This window comes from Homalodisca vitripennis, chromosome 5 (assembly GCF_021130785.1).
Source record: "Homalodisca vitripennis isolate AUS2020 chromosome 5, UT_GWSS_2.1, whole genome shotgun sequence".
Classification (NCBI taxonomy): domain Eukaryota; kingdom Metazoa; phylum Arthropoda; class Insecta; order Hemiptera; family Cicadellidae; genus Homalodisca; species Homalodisca vitripennis.
In genome coordinates, this window is record NC_060211.1 from 61,591,975 (window position 1) to 61,619,082 (window position 27,108).

Sequence of the window (27,108 nt, forward strand, 5' to 3'; positions counted from 1 at the left end):
TGCCTTGTATTTATTACAGCTGTGCACCAAAGCTAACTTAACTATTGTTTCTGGTAAGTTTGGTATTGATCATCTCACTTACTATACAAAGTGCGTTTTCCTGTTATTATATGTCTACGTCTTATATTATTTTGGCATTTTTCTTATCTGACAAAAGAGGAAACTAATATTATTATATAAAGACGCAATGTCTTTGTAACATTATAAAATTAACCATTTTATATAAGACACAAATTAATAAGCTGCGTATATTATTTAACCTTCACATGACATTCAATTCTTTTAATTATGCACGATATTGTTATGTTTGTATTGACACAAAAAGTGTTGTGTTATCAAAATATAAACCTAACCTGCCTCTCTTTAAGAGAGAAGTGACACCTGTTTAAGCCTTATTCTGCCCGTCCTCGTGGGCTCTGGCCTGTGCGAGGATCTTATCAAACAGAATAGGGGGGGGGGGGGGGGTAAGTCGATACGGTAGAGGATCGATGGTACTGATGAAAAGTGCTACTATAACGGTCACAGACAAGATTTAAACCTACGCTATCTCTAACTCAGATCCAAAGTCCAGCATCTTAGACCGCTCGGTCACCGATACTCACAAAAAGTAAAAAAATATCAAGTCAAGGAGTGTGAGCAAAGGGTCGATACAGAGTTGATGATCACGATTGGGGATGGTGAAGAAAAGGCACTGAAGATGAATTATCTAAATGATCTGAATGATATAAAAGAAGAAGGAATGGAATTAGTGGAAATGAAAAAAGTTAATACAGAACTTTTAATTTACAGTATGAATAGTAATTTTTCTGTTTTCAGGTTAGTATAATAAATATTTCTCTATTTTATGTTGACTCAATTATAAATACTATAGTGAACATATTATTAATTAGATCAAAAATGTCTCAATATGTTTTTCAGTGCCTTCGGTGGTCATCAGGACCATAGTCAGGCAGGTTCTCTGGAGCCTGGGCTGAACCCTGTTCCTTCGCCAGCTACATACCTGCTTCGACATTCCACTTTAAAATGATCAGGATCACCCAATCTAGTAACGCTACATTTTTAAAGAAATGTATGAAATCTTTTAACTGCTTAATACAATCGTAACATTCATTTAGTTTAAATTCCTAGCCTCCTCAGACCTGAATCGTTTTGGAATTTTTATTCACATTTGGCCGATTGTACACTATGGTGTACATACTTTTTTTTGCCCTGAAAGAAATATAAATAATTGATTTCAAACTCTAATGGCCTACTTATACGCTGTGGTGTACGTTTGGGATGGGCCTGTGCAGTGCTGGCTACCTGCCGGACTAAGTTAGAACTACAACACTGACAGTTATCCTACCAGACTTCAACAATCACGAACAAGTACCAGGTCATCTGATTTGTTTTACGAAGTTTGAAGTGTAAAGGTAAGCTTTATGTTGTTTATATTAGTTGTTATCTTAATATAAAGACTTAAGCAACATATTAGTGCATGTTTAGAGCTTGAAATCCTTATAAAAAATGGAGCAAAACTGTCGTGTACAGTATAGTGTACAACTAGACTAATAAACTATAATGTCAACAACACTTGTAAAAGAGGTTATGTTGTTTATTTGCCTATATTTTAGGCTAATATTTCTTGTTTCTTTCAGATATAACATGGATTATGATCTACGTGATGAAGACATATAGACATGATTGGATATGGATGAAATTCCGATATAGAGTTTGGAGAGGATGAAAGTGAAGAAAATGTTACTTTGGGTGAGTACATTTTACCTAGAATTAGGCAGATTGAGGAGGAAATAGTTCCAAGATGAAGAGTTCAATAATATTATAAACAATTTAAATACAGTAGATGATGTTATTGAAAGTGTAGTCAATGGTGACATTGGATTGGAAACTTCTGATACTTTGGAGAGACGTCCAACAGTATTTGACTACATTACTGAACCCAAAGAGATTATTTGGGAAAAAATCATGTTTACTACCCGGCAACCCCCTGTTTGGACTAGGCCTGAAATAGCTGATGCTATTCATAAACCTCTTCAGTACTTTTTGAGATATATTCCTCGCTCTGTGTTTAAATCGGCATCTTACCATACCAATCTGTATGCCATCCAACAAAACAACCTACGCTTCAAGCCCTGTATAACTCTTTTTGGTTTACATACAGCTATGGGTAGTCTTAGCTTCCCTCAAGCAAGAATGTATTGGAGTCAAGATATTGGACTGAATCTTTTTTTAGATAATATGACCAGAGACAGATTTTTTAACGTTAGGAGTCATCTCCATTTTGTTAACAATGTGGAAAAACCTGCAGATTGCCAAGATAAATTTTATAAGGTGAGGCCTTTATATGAATCTATAAGAAATAGATGCTTGCAGCTTAATCTTACTAAACAGCTGTCTATTGACGAGCAAATGATCCCCTTTACTGGGAATATGCAAGCAAAACAATTTGTAAGGGGGAAACCCAATCACTGGGGATTAAACAATTTTGTTCTGTGTGGGTCAAATGGTTTGGCATTTGATTTTCTTCTGTACCAAGGTAAAACTACAGAGGTAGGTAAATCCAGATCACAAAGAGCTTGGTGTCAGTGCCTCTGTTGTTTTGAAACTATGTGAGAGAATTGAAACAAAAGGACATGAGTTATTCTTTGATAACTACTTTAATTCCTATAACTTACTTCAAGATTTGAAAGCCAAGGAGATATTTTTTGGTGGTACAGCATGTATAAGTCGATTCTATAAGCCACCACCTTTGCTTGATGATAAAGAAATGAAAACCAAACCGAGGGGGTTTTCTGATGAATGTGTTAGCCAAGATGGAGATGTAGTATTATGCAAGTGGCAGGACAAGCGTACTGTATTGATGGCATCAAATTATTTATCTATTGGTGAGTGTAATGAAGTTCAAAGATGGGACAAAAAAACAAGAACTAAAATAGGCGTATCAAGACCACAAATAATAAAGGAGTATAATCAGTCAATGTGGGGTGTTGACTTATTGAACAGACAAATTAGTTTCTACAGAATTCAAGTAAGATAAAAAAATGGCCTTTAAAAATGATTTTTCATGCAGTAGATTTTGCTACCACTAATTCTTGGCTGGAATATAAGATGGACTGTGAGGCACTGAATATTCCTAAAAACTCAATTATGGATTTACTATCTTATAGGATGAATCTGGTAAATGCTTTGGCATTTGTTGGAAAAAATGTAGGCTTAAAAAAACAGGTAGGCCATCTAACGAACCTGAAGAGCATAATCACCAGGATAAAAGAGGACTGAATGAAAAGCGGCCCACTGAAGAAATTAAATATGATTCAATTGATCATCTACCAATTTATGACGACAAAAGTGAACCTACAAGGTGTAAGAACATTCACTGTGGCAAATTTCGCTCTCATTGGTTTTGTCACAAGTGCAAAGTTCATTTTTGTATGACCAAAACCAGAAACTGCTTTTTGACATTTCATCAAAAATAATAAAAACATTTATTTTTCAATTTACTTGACTTACATTACACGTTATTTTGTAAATAAAGTCTAATTTCATTCAAATAAACTCTATTCATTTATGACCTATTCTGACACAAGTGTGGCCTAGTGCACACTATAATGTACATTTGATAACACAGCTGATAAGAAGTATAAACTGTCTGCTCCCTATAAAATATACATTTTAGAACTTAAATAACATTATTTAGGTAGTGGCATATTTCTCCAACAGTTTTTCATCAATCAGGTCACAACTTAGTCTAAAAAGTATGTACATTATAGTGTACGCCAGGTCTGAGCGTTAAAAAGTGTTGACACATTTCTAAGAAAAACAATGTAATTTAGTCCTGTGGCACGACTATTGATGTCGGAAGAAACTTAAGGCCCCACCTGGCTGGGCGACGAAAACATTAAATTTGTCGGTGACATGACCATTGTTCCTGTTGGTGACAAAAATAGTGACCATGGTGCTCTCAACAGACGGCCGGTGACAATGTGACATGAAAGTTGTAGCTGAAGATGTGACCATTGTACATTGAGCTCTGGACTATTAAACATGTTATCTGTAAGTAAAAGGTGAAGTTGCTGTTGGATACCTTGACACCTAATAAATAATTAAAGAGAAGATTGGTTCATGATGTCTTTTTTAAATTAAAGCTCCAACAAATGACAATTTGAAGAGCGTTGCAATTATCGAGGCTGTTCTAGTATACCAACAACTGAAAGAGTGTCCATTATCTCATTACTGTAGCATAAGGATATCAATTATTGAGACCTTTAACGCGTTGTTGGTGCTTGGTAAAGAACATTTTTATCTTCATTGTCCGATTTCAGAGTTGGAGAACGATTCTAACTTTAAGCTAGCTTCTGTTGTATGAGCTGCTAAACTATTGCCATATGCAAATAGTTATATGTTCAAAACTACTCAACTGTTGTGCAGAATCAACAGTTTGATTGTTAACACCAAAGTAACTCTACATTTCATCAAGTCCTCACTGAAATTCATAAACAAACTATTCATCATTCTATAATAATAATGAACGTGTTTCAGATTCCATAAACTAAGTGCTTTTGAAAGTCGGGAAGCCTCCCTCCATAAACTGAAAAATAACACAATCCCCTGACCAGGGTATACTTTCTATTATTTTTACTTGTAAATTAAGGATAAAATTTTCTTTTCTTTATAAAAAAAAATTCTTTTAGTTTAAAGAATAAAGATCTCTGTGTACTGATGTAAGAGTGATAAGTTTGCATTAATTACATTCTTCAGATGATTCTATGACCAATCGAACTCCGATCTCTTCATCAACAATGCTGATATAGCACGTCGAGCAGGCTCGCACTTGTAACATGAACTTGGAAGCTCAAACAAGAATTTAGTAATTTGGACTGGTACATTCAATTATTCAACTAGAACCAAACTTCAATGAATTGTTTGTGAATATCATAGAAATTTTTAGAAATTAAGTCAGAGATTAATATTAATCTGACATTATATTTACAAGGTGAAAGTACACCACACCACGTGTTGGGTAACAGGGTTCGCTAAGGTTGCATGCAAAATTTCAAGCCTATAGCTTATTTCTTGAGCTGTCCTGTGGAAAAAATATATAACTCTAAAGATTTAACAGATTCCAAATGAATGATCCTTTCGTAATAGCATTGTAAAAATATTTTCAAAATTACTGGTTAATGGACACCAAATAGTGTGGTTAACGCCTTTAATTTAATTTTTTTAACTTGTCAAAGATTTTTAAGTTCTACTAGCTGACACAAATGACACTAAAACATCTACCCATGTGAGGTTGACCCAAGACATAAGTAGACAGGGATGGGTGCTCTTGTGTTTGTGAGAACACCTCTGCTTAGTACAATAAATTTGAACAACTTAGTTCTTTCATTTTAGTTGTAATATTTGTTTTTTTGTAATATTATTACTCAAAACAAAATGTACTTAAAATTACCCGTGTACTTACCAAAAGCGTAAGGCTAAATTCACAACATACCCCTGTAAAATTCGAACAGTGCATGAGCAATCATAGTTGCATCTGGTATGTGGTGTCTTTAGGTAGAGACGCAACTGTTAGAAGCTATGGAATCAGTGGCGACCATCTTAAAATTTGCCGTCTTGGATTTGAATATCATATTTCAAATGGGGAGGGGTTTCTATGGCTCATCATTTTAAATTGACTCATTCTCAGGACAAAAAATATGAAATCTGTTTTTAAGATATAATTTTGAGTAGAAATTATGGTTTGTAAAGACAGATTTTAAAATAATTTTCCTGAAGACAGAACAGATATAAAAAAAATTACGGTAAAAATTAATATTCTTGCCTACAACAGTTTTCTTTGGTCCTATTATAAGGTGCACCTAATTCTGATTCAAATTCTTATTACTCTTTATAGAATGGTACAAAAATTGTTTTTACTTGACCTAAGAAAGGTATCTTAAAGGACTGTAACAAAAATTTTGTTTAAAACTTTTTTAAATTCCTAATCAATGATTGGTTGCACAACTATTTTGTTTCAATCATCAAAGTGTTCTATAAAAAGTGTCTTATCATTCGTCTCACCTTGTATACTGTTGCAAGGAATCAAGGAAGGACTGGTTAATAATTAATAACTAGCAAAAGCAGAATACCACATAATATATCTGTACATCTTCTAATTTATGTACTTTAATGAACAATGCTTAAAAATTTTCGTAAATAATTCAAACCATCTCTAGGTTTTGAAAAGTGTGCATAAACTCAACACTCTCGAACTTTAGAATATCTAAAACCCATAAGATAACTTAAATTTGTTGAAGTAATTTTCACAAAAGTGTACAAAATGCTGATTTGAGTTAACTTCCATTTTACACAAAATAGTGTTAATAAAACAAAACAACTAAGACCTGAGGTACAACATATGTGTAGCATACAAACACAACCTTATTCTGAGATAAAAATTTTAGATATCCGAGTTTGAAAGTTAATCACAACTAGACAGTAGAGCTACAATAATTGTACTTAGATGAATTTGGCTTGTTTATTTCTGCCAATTATATTTACCTGCCCAATTGAATCAGTGTTAAATATCATGTTTTAAGTAGAGGTTTACAAAACTACACACTCAGATCATGACTTTAAAACTCTTTTCTTGGCATTATACAGCGAGTGTGTAGTAATACCAAGGTTAATAGCCATCAGGGTGATATATGATATATATGTGGATACATGATAAGTAAAGGGTTAGGAGCTCCATAATGTGATCAATGCCAAATTTTTTACTGATCTGTCTAAGAATAAAAGTTAAGACAGCAATTTAATAACAAACATTTTTTGCATCATTCTCAAATTACATACTCAAAATACTACACAATGTATCTTGTACAAACATTTAGTCTTAATCGGATAATAAGTTCTCGACCTTTGAATTTTAAAAATTGCAGTTTAGTAGGAAAGCATCAAAATCCGATACTTGTTTTCATTGTTATTAACATCAAAACTTGAAGTTATTGTTTGTAGGTAATTTAGCTGTATGTGTCTAAACACAGAAATAAACAAGCCGAGTTTTACAATTCCTGTTATTGATGCTCTATTGGTTAGTTTATGTTTAACTTTCAACTTTTAACGTTTTAACTTTTCAAACTCTATCCTGTATATCCAAGAATAAATATCACTAACATCTATACCCTTAAATAGAAGGCAAGTTTATAAAGGAAGCCCCTGTAACAGTTTTCTGCAGTTAAGAATACACGACTCTCTTTCCCTCTCTGAGAATAATTTGTTACTACTTAGACCAACTAACACTGAGAGCCTTTTTAAAACATGATTTTTGTGAAAGTTTCAATGAAAGTTGGCCTAAACAATACTTCTTAAAAAAGTTTGAAATTTATTTCTAGTTTATTGTACCATGAAAATATAAAACATACAAATATATCATTGGCTTCATTTACGTAATAAATGAAAGTAACACGGATAGTGAAAATGACTTAGTATGCAATATATAACAAATAACAAACATAACAAATAAAAGACACTAAACTATATAAGAAAAGCTATATAGCCTATCTAAACTTTACAAACCTGTCTTTTTCAAATACAGCAAAACAGCATAGATTAAGGTACAAAAAGAACACCAAAGTGTTAAATCAAAATTTGTAAAAATTAAAGTGTTAAATGTAAAGAGTACTGAGAGTAAAAGTACGATTTTTGCTAAATATACATTTTATATACATAGTGCGCACTTGTAGCATCCTCAAATCTAAAAATGAAACTTTATATCTTATCACAGTCTTAACATGAATAATACATATTTAGTATACCTCATTATTAACAATAAAATTATAAAACGACTGGTCAGAATTTTCATATTTATTGCTGATTACAAATGTTTGCTTCTACAGTGAATGTAAAATGTCCAACAACTGTTCTCACTTTGTTAAAATTATCACAATTCTAATGAACTGCAAATAATAGTCTACATCATGACACCCATTGACTTCCATGACACCAGATTTCAGGAGTCAAGTCTGCAAAGCAACAGATTTCAGATGCTATCACTCTCTTCCTCCCTCTCTAAAGTATGTGTTCAATATTTTCTCCCCATTACTCTAAATGTGAGGTGATGCGCACATTTTGACACATCCCCAATCTCATTAATCGGATCATAACCTTAACCTTATTTTGGATTTATTAGATGAAAGTGTCGAAATTCAGAGCCATTTACTAAAATGTTCCGTCTTCTACAAATAAAAGGTAATGGATAACTTAATATTTTATGTGCCTTAAGTTTAAAAGACAATAAGTAACCAAGTGGAAAATGTGTGTACGTCTGCACGTACATACATGTATACAAATAAATACGTACATACAACTGGCAAAAATGCCTGGCACCAGTAGGTATTTGAAGAAAAGGTTAATGAGGTATACATAAAAACAAATTGTATTTAATCCTCTTTATTTACATAAGTTACACATATAGGCACATCAATAAATAGAATATACATCTTAATCTTTACATAACCCTATTTTATTACTGTAAAAGTATTCAGAACACAAAAATCAAATTGCTTTATTTCTTAAATATTTATCAGTAAAAATAAATAACTACAATAATTCAACTACAAATACAAAATCCCTGAGATTCCGTTTCAAATGTCTATTTATTGGTAATTTTACACAATTTAGGAATTAAAATATTACAATTTTTTTTTAATAGACACCAACCAATTTATTTACAAAAAACATATTTAAATATAAATGTTTAAATCAATTTCAAAAAGGTGTTTACTGTAAATTGTCATATGTAACTCAATTCAGGTGGGTTATACTTGTCCCACATGTTGTCAACCTTTTTCTAAATTACAAATTTCCTCAATTGCAAAATTACTTGTTACGAAAAATATATTTAGCCTTTTGGGATCTGCTAATTATTGACAACTATACTATCAATTTGAACAAACAATGCAGGATATTGGTTTTACATAAATATTTTTCTCTGTACCATCCTGGTATTTATAGCCAATAATATTGTCATTATCTATTTTTAGATTATTTCATTTTAGTAGTTTGACTGATTAATTCATTTTCAAACATTGCATATTTAACTGTCTGAAAACTCGTAAACAATATTCATCTACTTTATGGTATGTTATATATTTCCAGCACTACATATATTATTCAGTATAGACATCAAAACATTTTATAACTAAATCTATCAGCAGTCTGTTGCATGGCAGCTTCATAGCAAAGATGTATTGTCTAAGTTTTGAGGTAAGGCACAGATAATAAGCCACACTAACATAATATTTGTAATTTTTCTACTTAATTTGTGAGAAATTCATTTTTCAATAGCTTCTTTAACACAACTGTGATGCTAACAGTACACAGTAACACTCTTAGAGACTGTTATGTGTTGTTTTCAATGGCTAAAAGATATTTCGCTACTAAATTAAAGCCTTTTTAGCTTTTAAGCTAACCACATATCGCTTATGTGTTGTATATCCTGCATATAATTAAGTACTGTTAATCACCATTACGTTACTAGACAAAGCACCATAAACTAAAAAATAATAACTTCTTAATAAGAACGAATGGCTGGTGGAACAGTAGCACACTCTTTTTCATCCAGAGTTTTGTCAATTACTGGCCTGTAGTCGAATGTAACCTGAAAAAGTTAAATTTATTAAACATAACTACATGGCTCTATACCATGCATTGAACATTAATGTGATCTTAGATTGCTCTTACATACCAATGAAATAATTAGTATTACAAAAGGTCAAAGTTATTTAGTTTGCTATCACTATAGTTGTCATTTATTGCTTTGAAATTTATGTATAAAATGAGGAAAGGGACCAGGGCTGAATTTGGAATTACTAGCTTTTAAGCACTCTTAACACAGTTACATATATTTTGTTGAAAAGAAATGTGCCATTTATTTCATATTTTTTATCTCACTGACAGGAGAATTACGCTTCCAGAAAGAACACAAATTTTCTTCTTTTACTTATTAGGTAGACTTTGTATACAAAACAACCTAGTAATATACAATCAAATACAAAATACTTGAACTGTAAAAAGTAAGAGCTATGTGATGTAGTGGTAACATGCTCAACCGGCAAGTGAGGATTCAACTTTAAGTCCTAGTGGAGCAAGTACTTTTTGTGATTCAATCTTAAAAGAAATTAAATTAGGCTATTGCCGTTTGTACAAATTTATGTGTATGCTATATAACACAGCTTGAAAAAAAAGATAACTGTTAAAATTTTTGAAAAATTCACAACTCCATTATTTATGAACCTAGAATATATATAATTTTTGTATGGCTCTGTGGGAGGTTCAAGAAACAATGGAAGGTAAATAGGGACATAAGAAAACTTGCGGGAGTGGAGAAGATGTTGCAAACCAGGAAATATAGAAGCGGCTGGTTGACGAAGCCAAATACCACCTTGGGTATCTATGGCCATGGGAGTAAAATTAAGTAAATAAGTAAAATGTATTATACTGTATGTCTATTTTATGATCAGTTAAATATAGAAGGTAAAGAAGATTATTTTTAGTCCACAAAATTTGCCATTTTCCGAAACATCTGCAAATACTCTCAAAATGGAACAGTATTCTTGACTCAATGTTTGCACTATTAGGCAATCTCTCAAGAATTAAGTTAATTTTATGATTTTTAAATCTAATGATGCTATACAAATATGTCCAATATACAGAGGGGTGCAAAAGTAGGTAGGTATACAATTTTAGTTGGTTGGTAATACCCAAGTTAGCCACCTGATCAGCTGTGTAATACGTTTGCTACTAACAGCTGGCAATGTTTTCTCATTGTTACTGTTGTTATTATTACACTTCTGTCATCATGGCTGGTTACATGACCAACGATCAACGAAAGTGGGTTTTGAAAGAATATTGGAAGACAGAAAACTGTGAAAGAGTTCGAGAGAGATGGAGAGAAGAGTTTGATACACCACCACCAACCAGATTAAGTATTTATAGACTAAGAGATAAGTTTAACCTTACAGGATCTATCTGCAACGGTCCAAAAGGCTGGACGACCAATCACTGTCACTACTCCTGAAAACGAAATGATTGTCGCGCAGACCTATGTTCAAAGCCCAAAAAAGTCAAGAAAAAGGGCATCAATTGAACTGGGCATTGAACGCAGATCTTTAGGACGCCTAATGAAACGGTTTGGTTTGAAAATGTACATTCCAAGACTTATTCATGGGCTAATAGAGGACGACCCTGATCGTCGACTGCAGTTTTGTGAGATAATGTTAAACGAGGAACTTCAAGGTGCGGGAATTATTCAAAAAATTGTTTGGAGCGATGAGGCTAATTTTAAGCTTTCAGGTGCAGTCAATAGACACAACTGTGTCTATTACTGTTTTGATAATCCACACTTGACATTCGAAGAACAGCTGAATCAAACTGGAGTAACAGTTTGGGCTAGCATTTCATGTAAAGGTGTCATTGGACCTGTCATTTTTCATAACACTGTAGACCAACATGCATACAGGAACATGCTGACTGACGTTATACCACAAATCAAAATCCAGCAGCGTAATGAGGAATTCTACTTCCAACAAGATGGAGCTCCTGCCCACTATGCGACAATCGTGCGTGACCTACTAAATCGGGAGTTTCCTAACTCGTGGATCGGTCGAAGAGGATCGGTTGAATGGCCAGCAAGATCTCCCGATCTGACACCGATGGATTTTTTCTTTTGGGGAGTTGTCAAAGACAAGGTTTTTTCGAAAAAACGTAGTAATCTTAATCAGATGGTTGAATTCATTCGCCAAGCTTGCCAAGACATAGATGAAAATAAAGAACTTTGCCGAAAAGTGTGTTTAAGCGTAACTTCAAGGTTACAGCAGTGTGTTGACTGTGAAGGCAAACAATTTGAACACAAAAGGAAGTAAGTGTATTGGTGAAGTACAACACTTTTAAGAGTTAATTTCTGTTTCTTAACGCTCTTAAAATAGATTGTAAAAGTTTAGTTTTTGTAGAAATAAACCTACTTATACTTTAACATATTTAATTACTGTATACCTACTTTTGCACCCCCCTGTATTATTTTACTAAATCTAATATGTTATGATTTTGACCTTACAAATTTCCATTTTGGAATTTCAAAAACAATATATTGGCAGAGCTTCCTTCCGCTCACATATACAGATAATTATTAAAAGAATTATTACCACTACGCAATTTTAAAAAATATATTTTTTTTACTCTGTATCCAAATTTACCTTTCCATTTTTAGCATCAAGCTTGGTGAGAGTGTGCTTCCTCCAGTGCTGTTCCAAAGGTTTCGGAGTTTGTCCCTCAAGGGGCTTGGTGTAGTCATATTCGTCAATCCTCGTCTGAATAAAAAACATTATTTAAGACAAATAATTCAACTGAACGGTTTACATTACCATTTATTTGAGAAATAAAAATTAATAACACAATAAGGTTGCTCTGTAATAAACAAAATTAATAACTTAATGTATTCACTACGACTCAAGTCATTTAAAGACTTTAGGATAGTTGGGATATTAGTAATGTGTGTCTACCATGGTCATTGTGCTACAATTACACTGTGTATTTTGTTGTTTATCAAAATTATCTTATAATTATGTGAGGCCACAAAATAAAATAAAGTGACAGTTAGTCTCAGCTTAGAGCTGTACCCATTTTTGTTTTATAGTTACAAGGAAAGATTATTTATCAGGCTGCTTCTAATAATAGAATAACTCAGCAGCAAACTTAGGAATAGCCACAACCAAAGTTGCATGGCTATTATATCTTGTGATAACCACTGTATCCACTAGATAAGACCATTGCCACTGTTATTAAGGACCCCAAGGGTACTTCTTGAGATTATCGTTGTCCATATGGCTGTCTGTCTGTGCAATAACTCTTTTTAGAAAGGTCCTAGAAACTTGAAACTTGGTACAAGGATCCATTTCGGGGTCAAAATGTCAAACAGCAGTCCGTTTATCTTTCCAACTGTCTGTCCGTTTGCTCGTCTGTGGAAAGGTCCTAGAAACTTGAAACTTGGTACAAGGATCCATTTCGGGGTCAAAATGTCAAACAGCAGTCCGTCTATCTTTCCATCTGTCTGTCCGTTTGCTCGTCTGTGGAAAGGTCCTAGAAACTTGAAACTTGGTACAAGGATCCATTTCGGGGTCAAAATGTCAAACAGCAGTCCGTTTATCTTTCCATCTGGCTGTCCGTTTGCTCGTCTGTGGAAAGGTCCTAGAAACTTGAAACTTGGTACAAGGATCCATTTCGGGGTCAAAATGTCAAACAGCAGTCCGTCTATCTTTCCATCTGTCTGTCCGTTTGCTTGTCTGTGGAAAAATCCTAGAGACTTGAAACTTAACATAACTTTACTAACTTGACTTCACTTTACATAAGTTCCTCATGTTTCAAGCCCTACAGATTTTAGAGTCAAAGAGTAAACAGGCAGTCCATCAGTTTGTGCACTACCTCTTTCGTTACGTACTGTCGTGTCCTTCAATACTCCATTGTATACATTTACTTATAATAATTATCAGGACTAAAGTGAAAAATATTTCAGGCTATACAGTTTACTTACCAAATAAAATCAGGTTATTTCACATACAATTAATAAACTTTACCCAACTAATTGAGGAGTTTGAACTGACAGGTTTACCTTAAAGTCTTCTCGAGCATGGGCACCTCGTGTCTCTTTCCTGTTCTCAGCTGCATACACAGTTTGCACTGCATTTATCATGAGGTTTTGCAGTTCCAGGGCCTCCACCAGGTCAGTATTCCATACCAAGCTGCTATCAAACACCTGCCACAGACAACTTGCAGGGATATGACATGAAATAGACCATTACTAGTAAACTGACTGCACAAATAATGTTTACTTTGGAAATCTTTAATCTGTATAACAAAAATAAATCTGTTCTTTATTATAAATTTGTAATCTAAACTTACAACTTACAATAATTACTTTGTACTCATTTCATCTTTGTTCAAATTTCTGAAAAAAATAAAAATAAAACTTGCTTCATTCCCAACAACATATCTTAGTCTTTCATATAAAAAGCAACAAAGGAATGAGCAGAAACAACTACCCTGTAAAGTTAGAAAGCGAGTTTGAAGTTCGTTAATTCTAATATTTTCAAAATTTTATGGAAATTCTAATTGATATCGCAGTAATCATTGTTGGATGGTAGATACAAACTATTTTGGATTTTTAGCAACTTATTTTGGATCTACCATATTGAAACCAATGTTATTTTCTTAACTGAAAACGTCTAACGTTTGTAATGAAAAACAAAACAGTTATATTATTAAACTCATTTTATATTTTCATTAACAGAATCATTTATAGAAATCAACATGAGCTTTTACAACAAATCATGTAAAAACATACTTATTAATATTAAAGTACATTCACCAGTTTTTTACATATGTTTAAGATATATCTATGGTAAAACATATGAATTTTAAAAATCTATAATCCGAATAACATAATTCAACATATTACTTTAAAGCTAGGTGATAAGACTAGACCTAAAGGTTAGTTATTATAAGCATATGTGGGGTTTGGACTGATAGTTTTATCAATAATATTTTTATTTAATTATACACCCAGTGGCTGAAAAACTACCCATATTTTATGATGACTAAAAAGTTTCTTTTCATTATTCAGAGTGTTACACAAATTATATAAAATCCCCACATCAATACTAGTAAACTAAATTACATTTTTGAAAATCATAACTTTCAGGATTTTAATGAAAATTCAAAAACCAAAATTTAGTTATTGTCGAATAACCAAAATATATGTACTATAAAGCTAAGAAAATCACTCACCACTCATTATCATTGTAATTTATTCACATTCAAATATTGAAGAAACTTGACATTGGGCATTTTTGTAGATTTCAATAATTCATACAAGCAAAGTGCCAAATTTTTCAATTTTAAAAATAATATTAAACAAATCTTTAGTAAGAATATTTAGAAAAGTAATACAAACTCAAAATTCACTATAAGAAAAAGGCAATTGTTAAATAAGGAAAATCTTCACTTTAGGAATTTTTACGGTACCAAAGTCTTCCTTATAAATTTTTTAGGTATTTCCAAATGGTATACAAATTTCTGAAGTTGTTTTTTGTTTGTGGAATTAAGGCCCAACTTAAAGGTTTGTTGTAAAACTTAAAAATAATGTATTTACATATTTACAAAATAGGTTACAAAAAGGTGCAAATATTTTTAAACTTATTGTCATATCCATTACAATTTAGCCAAGAATGTTGTTTAACTTCTAAATCTTTCTGTTTTTCAGGGCTTCAGTTTTATTCCAGGCCAAATGGTGGCCATGACCATGCTACAAGTCATATATATTGTAACTAATGTCCTGGTCAACGCATGATCTTTGGTAAAATGTAAATGGTTAGCTTATCACTCTGGTCAACTTTACTCTTGAGCAAAACAATTCCCCTGATCTTGGCTAACCCCTGAATTTGATAAAACATAAGTTGGCGAAAAGCCCTATAGGGATCAGCAGACTGAAGACTTATATTTCAAGACAAAAATTTCTCTTCAATAAGAAAATGAAGATACCTTCAGGGTGGAGGATCCAAAGTGACAGTGAAATTTAACATCCTGCAGAGAACTAGTGACTGACCATTTGTAACTAATTAGTGGCTTTAAAATGTGAGCTAAGGGATCTAGATAATATTCTTAAAAATAATATACTTAAAAGGTGTACAGAAGACTTGTTTTACTAGTAAGGCAGTTAGTAGTTACTGTAAGTGCCAATTATGTGTCATGTACCACCTACCTTGAGATCAGAGAGTGACTTGTATAAAGAGTCCATCTTTTGACAGCCCTCCTGCAGACTCTCAGCTGAACGGAATACAGCAGCATGGTTCTGCATGGTCTTCTGCATGTTGAGTCGGAGCTGAGCTGTAGTCACTGAGCCATTGGCAAACCTAACCCAGTCCAGGTTGGCCACGGACTCTTCCCCTGCATTCTGCAAATACATTCATAAGTCATTTACAAAGAAACTTTACTACATGGGATAATTACAATTAAAAGACTACAAATTATCAAAATGTTATATAAAACTATTACTTTTATATAGCCACAGTTTAAGTTATAAAAACATACCTAAGAGATGAACTTTGGCTAGGAAGGTAGTTCCAAGTATCATTGTACATAATGAAGTTAACAAATTAAATTATCTGATCAAATTAAATTATTTTTAGTATATTATAGATGGATCATTTCTGATAAACTATATCTCAACACAGCTATTTTTGCAACTTCTTTCTGAATATAAAAATATGTATAGATAACAAAATTAACAAATTACAGTAGTTTTTCAAATAATATTTAGCTTGCTGTACCTGTTTTCTACATCTAGCTATGTTAATGCATCTCATTATCTGCTGCATCTATGAACAGCTGAATTTTTGTTAATTTTATAATTTATATAGTGTTGTATAAATATGTCATTTATAACAATATACGTATGTTTAAAACTTGAAATGTTTTATCGTAAGATGTAATTGTATACTACTTATAAGATCACACAAGTTATCACTTACGGTGCTAAGTTCACCAATTTTCTCTCCTGGTTTGTTTTCTTCAGCAATAGTCTTGGCACAAGCTCTGCCAAAGACCACCAAGTCCAGAAGGGAGTTGGCTCCAAGTCTGTTAGCTCCATGGACTGATGAGCAGCCAGCCTCACCACACGCGTAGAGTCCGGGCACTACAGCATCTTGGCCGTTCTTCACAGTTAACACCTGTCATTCATACGTGCTTGTTAAATTGGGTTTAATAAAAAAAATCACAGGAATTGTTCACATATCAAAACATATTTGCACACTAAACTATCCACAATCCTCAAAAACTTGTCTTTTCATTTAAAACATTTGACAATACCACATCGCCAATGACATTTTACATTTGGTTTACGTTTTTGACAGTGTCTTAGAGACTTCAAATTTGAGAAAGAAACAAGATTAGACTTCACTATTAACCAGAAGTTGTTCTTGTGTACCTTCACCATGAGGTTTGTTTGCCGATTCTGAGCATAATTAGCAAAAATTTTAAAATTATTGAATGGATTTAAAATAACTAAAATGTATTTTTATAACAATGTATATAAAAACAGTTTGCAGATGTTTATGAAAGTTATTGTGTATGTAGTATCAAAACCAGCACGGGATTGAATCCCAAGAATCTTTATAACATTTGCTTTTGTAGCAGCTGTCTGAAAACTGTTAAGTAACAGCACAGACTGGTAATTTCCTTCTACAATTAGTATTAACTTATTAACAGTAAAACTTATTGCTAGAATACTCTGTTCCTTGAGAGTTTGATAATAATTACAATAAAGAACACCTGAATATCAAGATGTACATGTACATTAATCAATACTTTATTACTAATAACTTTGAATTATTGACAGATGTAATGTAGTAATTTACATAATAGATGAAAAAGAATTATGTATAACCTGGAAGACTAGTATAGTTTTCAAACTCTGAAAGCTACAAAATGTTTAACCTACCTGTCCACGGTAGTTAGTGGGCACACCACCCATGTTGTAATGTACGGTTGGTAGTACTGGGATAGGTTCCCGAGTGACATCAACTCCAGCAAAGATCATAGCTGTTTCTGAGATACCAGGCAGACGAGTTACCAGCTGTTCTGGGGGCAAGTGGTGTAGTTGCAAGAAGACATGGTCCTTTTCAGGTCCACAGCCCCTGTGAAAGTCCACACTGACTTATCATACTGAGGAAAAACTCTTCAAAATAAAAAAGTTGTATCAATATGAATGAGTTGTAATGGTTCCCATTGTGATTGTTCTTATAGGCGTTAATAGGGAACTTTATGAAATTGCTTATTAATATTCACTTTTACGTGAAATTCAGCATACATATTTTCAAGGTATTATTGAGAAATTTTTAAGTGAGAGCTGTTCAATAAGTACTTTATATAATTCAGGAGTTCCCAACGTTTCATGCTTTGTGCCTCCCTTAGTACACTGACATTTGGTCACACCACCCCTCTACCGTTACGACGTTATGTGGTCAACACAAGTAGTAAAATTTCAATTTGTTAGTAGTGAAATAGAATATAAGTTAGACTTCCACGCTATTAAATTAAATATTTAATTTATTTTTTACAAAACTTTTAATATTACCTAAAACAACTTTTTGAATATACAGACTTTACCTACACTTCTTGCCGCTAGTAAGTTCTTTCATTAATCAAAGAAACACAGAGCTAACAAAGATATTTGTTTATTAAATATTAACTGTGGCAAAGCACATCACAGGTAACTTTCAATGTCCAGTCTTGCATGAAATTTTAGTTTTAGATGAGCCAATGTTGAGCATCCAGACTCACAGAGGTATGTGGAGGAAACTGCATCAACAACTTTGCAGCTTCCAAAGCAACTTGCTGGTAAACAGGAGGGAACTCAACTAAAAGTCTTCAACACCCACGTTTTGAAATTCTGCCAATGCTTGAAAAATACATATTATGTCAATTAACTGTTCCTGAAGGTGGTCGGGAAGTAAATTCACATTGATTTTAAATGGATCTTTTGTAAACTTAAATTGCCAGTTATCATCTGTCTCAACATCTGGAGGACACCGCCCAATTTAATTTTTCAGTTACACCACACACCACATGCCAGGATAAAAGGTTTTTAAATTCGTTGATTAATTGCAGCGACATATGTACCTTTACCCCTTTCTTATCTTCTATTTGAAACTTGCAGTTGAGTAGGGTTTAAAATGTCTAGACCATAAGGCATCATTATTCAAAACAATATTATATATGACGCACTGGAGTAAATAACATTAGTTTTTGTCAATGAAAATTAATCCATATTTAATACAATCATTATAGTCTTTTCTTTTGCAGTGATTTGTGTACAACAACATACGTATTGCCTGTCCTACTTTTTATGTTTACTGGTCCAATAAATTGCAGTACACAAACCGTGCAAGTATCAAGAATAACACAATAAAAAAACTGACATGAAAGCATTACAAGAATCACTTGCAAGCCATGGATGTTTTCTAACACTTTCCTATTATTCTAATACACTGACACCTCCCTTGATAATCTTGTATGCCTACCCAGAGGGGCGCACCCCCAAGTTAAGAATTGCTGGTCTAATCCAAAATAGTGAATATCACACAATGAAATTTCGATGAACTATCGGAAGTAAATGACCTACAAATATTTGTTTGACCATTTAGCTAAGTAAAGTTTTGATCATTTCAGTTGTACTTATTTTGATTATCAACATGAAAATGAATGAAATTATTGAAAGAGTCATCACAAAAAAAGCCCAGCAGACACTATCCCCTTTGTTGTACAATGTAAAAAAGTTCTCCCAGGATCATTCTCCATATAAGAGGTTACCTAATAAGTAACAAACCTCCTTTTGCTGGCCAACTGTTAAGCAACCGACTATCTCAGGCCGTATAGTAGAGTGGAGGGGGCCCTTCTCAACCTTTATATTAAGGTTCTGCCAGATACTTGGTCTTATGCTAAGAGACAACCTCTATGATACATAAGCTGGTGTATCATAGTTGATACAATCAGCTATAAGGCTTGGTGACAAGTCTTTAGCTGATACTCAGACAAATTATTTCTGTAGCTAAAATAGTGGGACATTGGTGACTTTAATGGACTGACACACCTTTTATCCGTAGCAAACTGACAATGTTTGTCCTTCCTCAAGGATCCGGTGAACAGTAAGTTTTGCACCTAGACTTCACAAAATGACTCCTAAAAATTAGAGTACTGTTCCCACATCTATAGTCCTTCAGACAACCTTGGCCTTGGTGGCTGCCCTCACAATCATTAGGACAATTTCTATTCTATATTCAGCGTTATATGGATCAACAAAAAAATGAAATATGGATAGCATTTTGAAGCAACAAAAAAGGGCCATTAGAATTATGCTTAAGCTGAAACGTGATGATTCGGCCAGAGAACATTTTAAAAAATTAAAAATTTTTACAGTTTTTGGTCAATATATATTTGAAACAATTCTTATTGCCGAAAAAACAAGAACTAGAGGCAAAATCAATACCATTATCCCACTCTTATAATTTTAGGAGGAGAAATGAGATAGTTCAGCTTCACAGGTTAAAATTTTTCGAGAAAAAGCCCTCATATGCAGGTAACATATTTTTAAAATATGTTCCTGAAAATATTAAAAAAGAGAATGATTGGTCAAAATTTAAGAAAATGTTCAAAGAATATATAATAAATTTAGCAGTTTATTCATTAGATGAGTTTTCCACCTCCCATAGTTAGCTGTAGTTACACAACATTTCTGTATGTAGTATGTATTATTTTTTGTTTTAGGTTTATATTTTATTTTGACACTATTCACTGTACCACTAATGTACATGATTCATGAATAAAGATGTTTGACTATTGACTATTGAAAAAAGTCAGATTCTCTTCAGTTATCTGGCTTTCATAAATCAGCATCATGTATATGAATCTATGAAGACAGTGATCATAAGACATCTCTATGAGATCTAGACTCAACACCTTCAGGAAGTGGACATAACTGATTTGTTTAAGGATTGCTCTGGTAATTACTGTACTAAAAATATCATAAGTAAGATCATAACTGTTATTTTATTAAAATTGTAGGCAAAATTTAATAAAAGTTTGTACTGACTGATACCTCTGTATATTGTTGACAAACATAGAGTACAAGCAAATCCAAAAAAAGGCTTCTCTATTACAGGTATTCACCAAAACTTAGATTTACATAATGATTAAATAAAAACTATATTAGATACCTGCCCTCCCTGATCTCAATAGTCATAGATCGGCAAACAACATCACGTGAAGCCAAGTCCTTGGCTACTGGGGCGTAACGCTCCATGAACCTCTCTCCCTGAGAGTTGATGAGATAACCTCCCTCCCCACGGCACCCTTCTGTCATCAGACAGCCAGCTCCATAGATTCCTACAAAACAATGTTATTAGAACGCGGAACATAAATAACAATATGAATAATTAATTTTGAGTTATTTTTGACAACATAATTTTTTTTATTTATGGAACAGAGACTTGAATAATTTACAAAAAAGTAAAAAAGAAACTTATAACTTTCAAAAATAAAGTTTTAAGGAAAATGTTTGGACCTATCAGAGAAGTGAAGAAAGGATCAAACAAAACCAGGAAATTACAGGATTGTTCACATCACCAGATGTGGTTGAAGCTCCGAGTTGAAGGTTAAGATGGCAGTACATGTGATTAAAAGAGAGGAAGAAAATTGGTACAGGAAGTATGGAGAAGAAATCTAATGGGAAGGAGACTCCATAGAAACCCAAAAAACAATAGTAGAGGGGGACCTGTTTGTCTGTATGTCTGTTTGTTTACTTAAAAAGCAGTTGCTTATTCCATGTCAAGTTGTGGCGTTTGCCACTTTATTTTGTTGGTCTTTGGACGGACCGGGAGCTGTTTCCTTACAGCTGGTCGAGCCATCTGTTTTACCAGATGGTTGTTCTCTTTCTAGATGTTTCTGTGGCTTTCTGGCTTTTTGATTGGTTCTAGGATTTTCAGGTTTTTTCTAGATATCTGGAATTAGGTTTCTTGTCTCTCTTCTCTTTCCGACTTCGATAGGGCAAGGACATCTTGGAGTTTTCTGTGGTCGGAGTTACAAAATCAAAAGCTGGGCTGCCCGCTCCCTCTACGAACCGGCACGGTGTTTTGGGCGTTAATATCGTATGCCTACCTTCCAATCAACGTTTCACGACCTCGTTTTATTATTTAGGACCCCAGTCCTTTCCAAATTCAGTTTTTTCGAATATCGTCGCAAATTGGTTAGAGCGTGGTTTGAAATGGAAGGCTAGGCCTTGCCGGTGGGAGCGGAGGAATATTCTACACAGCTATGAGAGCTAAGTCCCTAGTTTTAAGTTTTTTTAAAGGGGTAGACGTTTTTTCTAAATTTTTTTTAGTTTTCTAAATTTTCCTTACACTGCCTTTTTTACTCAAAATGTTAAATTTTTTCGAAGTAGCTTGTTTTTAATGTGCAAGTCTGAGCCAAGCAGTTCTTGCAACCAACTGCTACCTAAGCCTAGTTGTGTAATAATTGAACATGTGAGTGGCAGTATTTCTTAAACTTTAGTAACTTATTTCTCACTAATTATTTAGGCATAGGTATTTGGTTGATTTTTTCTAGCTTAAAAATTTACTTTTAAACCAATTTTAATAAATTTTTTTTTTCTCTCACCAAGTTAACTCTTAACCTAACTTTTACTTTCACCTACAGTGTAGCCTGTTGCCTTAAACATACCTGGTACTTAATTTACTTGTGCTTTCTAAACTTTAATTAGCACCTTTAGTATTTTAATTTAAACTTTGGCTCAGATCTGTGCAAGTAAAGTCGAAGGATTTCTTAGATGCTGTTGGTGACTGCGTATTGTACTGCCGCCTATGTATAGCCTACCTTTTGTTTTTAAAGTTCTTAGCTTTCTGGTTAATATTTGAAACCCCCATTCAGTTTCACCAGATTATTTACTTTGGGTTGGCTTATAATTAAAAGTGTTCTTTTTTATATAACTTGCTTTCCTTCTGATATTTCATCTCTACTTCTGATTTAATTAAAATTTTTAAACCTTTCCACACCTACCCTTAGTTCCAAATGCAATTAATTGTTGTTATTCTAGGATTTTAATTAATTATTTAGTTATTTATTTATTCTTCCAGCGGATTTACTCCACTTTGTAAATGTTTTAAGTTGATAAGAGTTTAAATTTTTTAATAGCACTAATTTGATGATTTTGTCTACTGCGTTGAATTTATTCGAGTCTTACACAATTTTGTTAATTAATCTTAGTCTATACACAAGGTAAGTGAAGTGTTACTGTTAAATTTATCTGATATTTTTTTTTCTACTTAGAAACATGTCAAACTTTTATGTAGGCCTATGCTATTTGATTGTTCGGGGCAGTTCAAGCTTAAGGGGTTGATTTAGTCTAACAGTTTTGCAATTTTTTTCTAAAACCTTCTTCAAAACTTTAATGTTATTGTAAAAATAATAATTCTTTCATAGTCTATTATTTAAAAGCCCTTTGATTCTTTTGACTAGTGCCTGTTTAAATTAAAACAGTTAAAGTTAATATGGAGTACACCTTTAGTTTCAACTAGTATTGAAAGTAACATAGGCCTAGCTTGTTTTGTAATTTTTATGAAGTTGCAGCTTGGGGTTGGATTTGACGTGCTGACATACATATATAAGTGATTTAATTACTTTACAAACTAAACTTTCTTTCCAAAATGTTGAAACATCCTTTCTTTTACAAACTTTTAAAAACTATAGTTTTGCCACCTTGAGGGTTCACTATTTTATAATATACCAAACCTAGTGGACTCTTTGGATTGATTGATATGTCAGCTTGCTTGATTCAGCTTCGGGTGTTTAACTTACCTAAATTTCAGTTTAGCCTAATTTAAGCCTTAAGTGGTTAAATAATTTTTTTTTTTCCTTTGGTCTTTAATTTTTTAATTTTTCACTGGGGTTTTTTTTTGGATTCTTGGCCTCAAAAGAGTTTTTTTTTTTGGTGTGTTCTAAATTATTTACAGTTTAAAGGGAGAGTTTACTATTTGGGCTTGTGTCTTATTCACTTGGACTTGTTGAACTTTATGTAGTTAGTTTACCTGTAGCGCTACTTTACGACTTTGCTCTCACATATTTTTTTGCTCTTCTACGGTACAGTTTGCTCTTGCTTTTGATTAATTCTTTTGTTTACTTTGTTTCCCTCTCTTATTCTTTTAGGTTTTGAAAGGTGTTGTTAGTTTTTTTTGAATACTTTGAACTTTCTCAACCTTTTGAGAGGAAACAAATTGAGTCTACCCCCGACTGATGGCAGCCGACATTTTTTTGCTCTGAAAGCCAAACTTTTGATTTTTTTTTTCTGCCTACACCTGTTAGTGATACTGGAAGTTGGTTTCATGGTAATAATAAGGCAATGTACTTTATGCTTTTTATTTATTTGTAATACTATAAATTATATAGTAGTTTTTTTTTACAACTGTACTTTTTTCACACACCACAGTAAAATTGCCCTAATGTTTTTTCTGAATTTTTTTTTTTTACTGCTCTCTAGTTTGTGTGGAATATCTGTCCACGCTCTCATGTGTCTTTGATTAATTTATTGTTTAACTTGTTTTGTTGTGATTTGTGTTTATTTATTGTTGATTATTGAACCTTTTACGAGATGAAGTTCTTCGATTTAAATAATGTTCCAAAGACTGTGTCTTGGATTAAAAAGTTGACTATTGAGGAAGCCCGCGAACAATGCAAGCTATGGGGAATTAAACCCCAAGGATAAGCTTGATGCCATGCGTGTGCAGCTAAGTGAATTTGTGGCTCCGTCTAGCGAAGGGTCGTGAGTGACTTGGAGGAATCTGCGGATGAACCAAGGGTACCCGTAACGGATGATTAGTGGATAATCCCAGTTTAAAACAGGAACGAAAGTAGGACCTTGTACTGTGCTGCCCCCTGTAGTGCCGGTGGATCTTGGTGGTTTAGTGAAGAGTCTGCATACAATGACCTTAAATGCTATTGAAGCGACTGCTAAGACGGTAGCCCAAGAAATTGCAACCCAAAATAGGCCATATAACAGGGAACGATGTCTCATTCCCTAACATTTTGCGGGATATGCTTAAGAGGTACCCATTACTTCTGGTACAGATTTATTTCAGCTAACAGAATTTCTCGTTAAAAATCCAAAAAATAGTAGAGTTTTAAATTTAGGTTCAGATAAAACTATTCTATTAAACGCTGTGGCACGCACTGAAGGCAGAACTTCGTGATGTGTGGATGGTCTCGTGAGTGCTGACTCTACCTGGCCGAATGCTCTGCAGACAATTAGGTTTACCTTTTTTCATCTAGGGCCATTAGAGACATTCAGTCTAAACTCATGTATAGACAACAACGACTGTCAGAACCTTATGCTGATTATCTTACTGACATTGTTAGCATTTTCCAAATTCTTGGACCAGAAAATAAGTGATGGCGAGATTTTTACAACTATTTTTACCGGTCTCAACCCTCATACTAGGGCAGCTTTTGCAGGTCTTCAACCCCCTACCACAGTACAACAACTGAAAAACATGGTTTCCATGATTGAGAGTTTGACGGTCAACACTGTTCAAGCTCCGTTAGGGTTATGGCAATTCTGAATCTCAGGAAGCTGCAATAGATTCTAATAAAAATGTCACTTATGATAATACTAATTTAACAATACGCTGGACATCTTTTCCAAAATAATCGTTATAATAACAGAACATTTTACCGTGGTTGGGTACAAACTTCGACCGAGACGCCGCTAAGAGAACCCCCTATAGCACATTGTTTTATCCAAACCATTCATTTGGAGGTAACCAAAGGCAAGGAAAGCGGGCCTTACAATAATAGTAGACCTTACCAGAACTTTCATTCTCAACCCAATTATTCTAGCAGGGCCAAGTAAGGGCAAAATGGCTATGATACATGCTTTCAATCAGCGGCTGAACCCCCCAAGTTTGGTAATTCTAATCAAATTGCAAGATAATATGCTACCAGGGAACAATAGTAGGCCAAACCAGGAACGGAAGGTTTTCCTATAATAGGAATAATCAAAACCATAATTATAGTTCCGCTAATCCTGCGGTTAAATTTAAACTCCAAAAGGGGAATTCGCTGAAAGGGCCGGCATTCCCCAAGAAGACTAGGCCCATTAATCCTTTAGCTCCGGCTTTGCCCAAGGTCAAACCCCTAAAATTCCTATTGCTTTTTCTAACATTAAGTCTTTGCTGTGATTGATACTGGTTCTACAGATCTATCGTAGCTAAAAGCGTATTTTGATACTCTCTCTAAACTCAAGGGTGTCGTGAAGAAAGTTGAAGAAACTTCATTGACGGCTACAGCTGCAAATGGTTCAGATGTCCCTTTCAATTTTTGGCCCATATTCATTTTCAAATTAGCTTGTTTCTCTTGGACTTTCCCATTTCTTGTTACTAACAACTTACCGGTTTCTGTTTTGATTGGACTCGACTTCATTCAGGCCTCTGAAATGAGCATTAATGCGGCTCAACGCCAGTGTCTTTTCCCTTTGACACTTCACTAGTTATAGCCGAAAACCAGAGGATGAACAGGCAGAGGATGTTAGTTTGGGACCTATCTTTGGAGAGAGGCTTGATAATTCCCAAGTTCAGACATTTAAAATATTCTGCGGTGTTTTCCCGAAACTGTGACCAAACAGCTGGGTAAAACTAACCTTTTGACTTATTCTATCACTGTCAAGTCAGACAAGCGTTCAGGTGCCGTCCGTATCATTATGCTCCCCCCGAAAATGGCTTTAATTCGTGAGCATATCGAAGGCCTTCTGGAGAAAGGCGTTATTAGACCTTCAACTTCCCCTTACTCCAGTCCAGCATTTTTTAGTACCTAAAAAGGAGGTTCTTCAAGACCTGGTGGTTCCTGACCGCGCCTTAAACAATGTCTTGGAGCTCGATTCAACTCCGATGCCTACGGTAGAGTCTTCTTTTCAATTTCTAGGCAAGGCTAAGATCTTTTCTATGTTTGACTTGGTGTCCGCTTACAACCAGATACCACTTGATGAGGCGCTTCCAGAAGTACACTTCATTTGTCACAAGCACTGGCCAATGGGAATACAATTACCTCCCTTTTGGTCTAGCTAGTGGTAGCATGATACTGACTCAGTTGATAAATAAAATCTTTGGTGATGTGAAATTTGATTTCTTGTTCTGCTATTTCGACGACCTTGTTATTTTTTTCTGAAAATCTGGAAGATCACCAAAGACATCTCGATTTAGTCCTTGACCGACTTAGTAGGGCAGGGTTAACAGTTAACCCAGAAAAAAATGGTCATTGCCTCTCATAAAAATAGAATTTCTAGGCCACGTCTTCGAAGATGGGAAAGTTACCATCAACCCAAATAGAACTCGCCCTATCGACAACTACCCAACCCAAAAACCCAAAATACTAAGCAGGTTAGCAGGGTTTCTTGGAATGTGTGCCTTTTATTCTAAATTTATTCCCAATTTCGCGTCAATCTGTGAGCCGTTGAATAGGTTAAAGAGAAAGGAT

The 27,108-nt window shown here is 33.8% G+C and overlaps 1 protein-coding gene across 4 annotated transcripts in view; it reads right to left on the bottom strand.

The window, feature by feature from the left end:
* Positions 1-8,417: 8,417 nt before the first annotated feature.
* LOC124362282 (succinate dehydrogenase [ubiquinone] flavoprotein subunit, mitochondrial-like) overlaps positions 8,418-27,108 on the bottom strand; it is a 46,124-nt gene continuing 27,433 nt past the window's right edge. For 3 of the 4 annotated variants that reach the window (XM_046816639.1, XM_046816642.1, XM_046816640.1), the window contains 7 exons: positions 20,808-20,976; positions 17,534-17,729; positions 16,566-16,763; positions 15,797-15,988; positions 13,649-13,792; positions 12,237-12,350; positions 8,418-9,643 (listed from right to left, as the gene is read on the bottom strand). In XM_046816639.1, coding sequence (XP_046672595.1) covers positions 9,557-9,643; positions 12,237-12,350; positions 13,649-13,792; positions 15,797-15,988; positions 16,566-16,763; positions 17,534-17,729; positions 20,808-20,976 — 1,100 coding nt within the window. In that variant the 3' untranslated portion in view covers positions 8,418-9,556. Of the gene's footprint in view, positions 9,644-12,236; positions 12,351-13,648; positions 13,806-15,796; positions 15,989-16,565; positions 16,764-17,533; positions 17,730-20,807; positions 20,977-27,108 lie in introns of those variants that run through there. The other variant, XM_046816641.1, reaches the window with a different exon arrangement.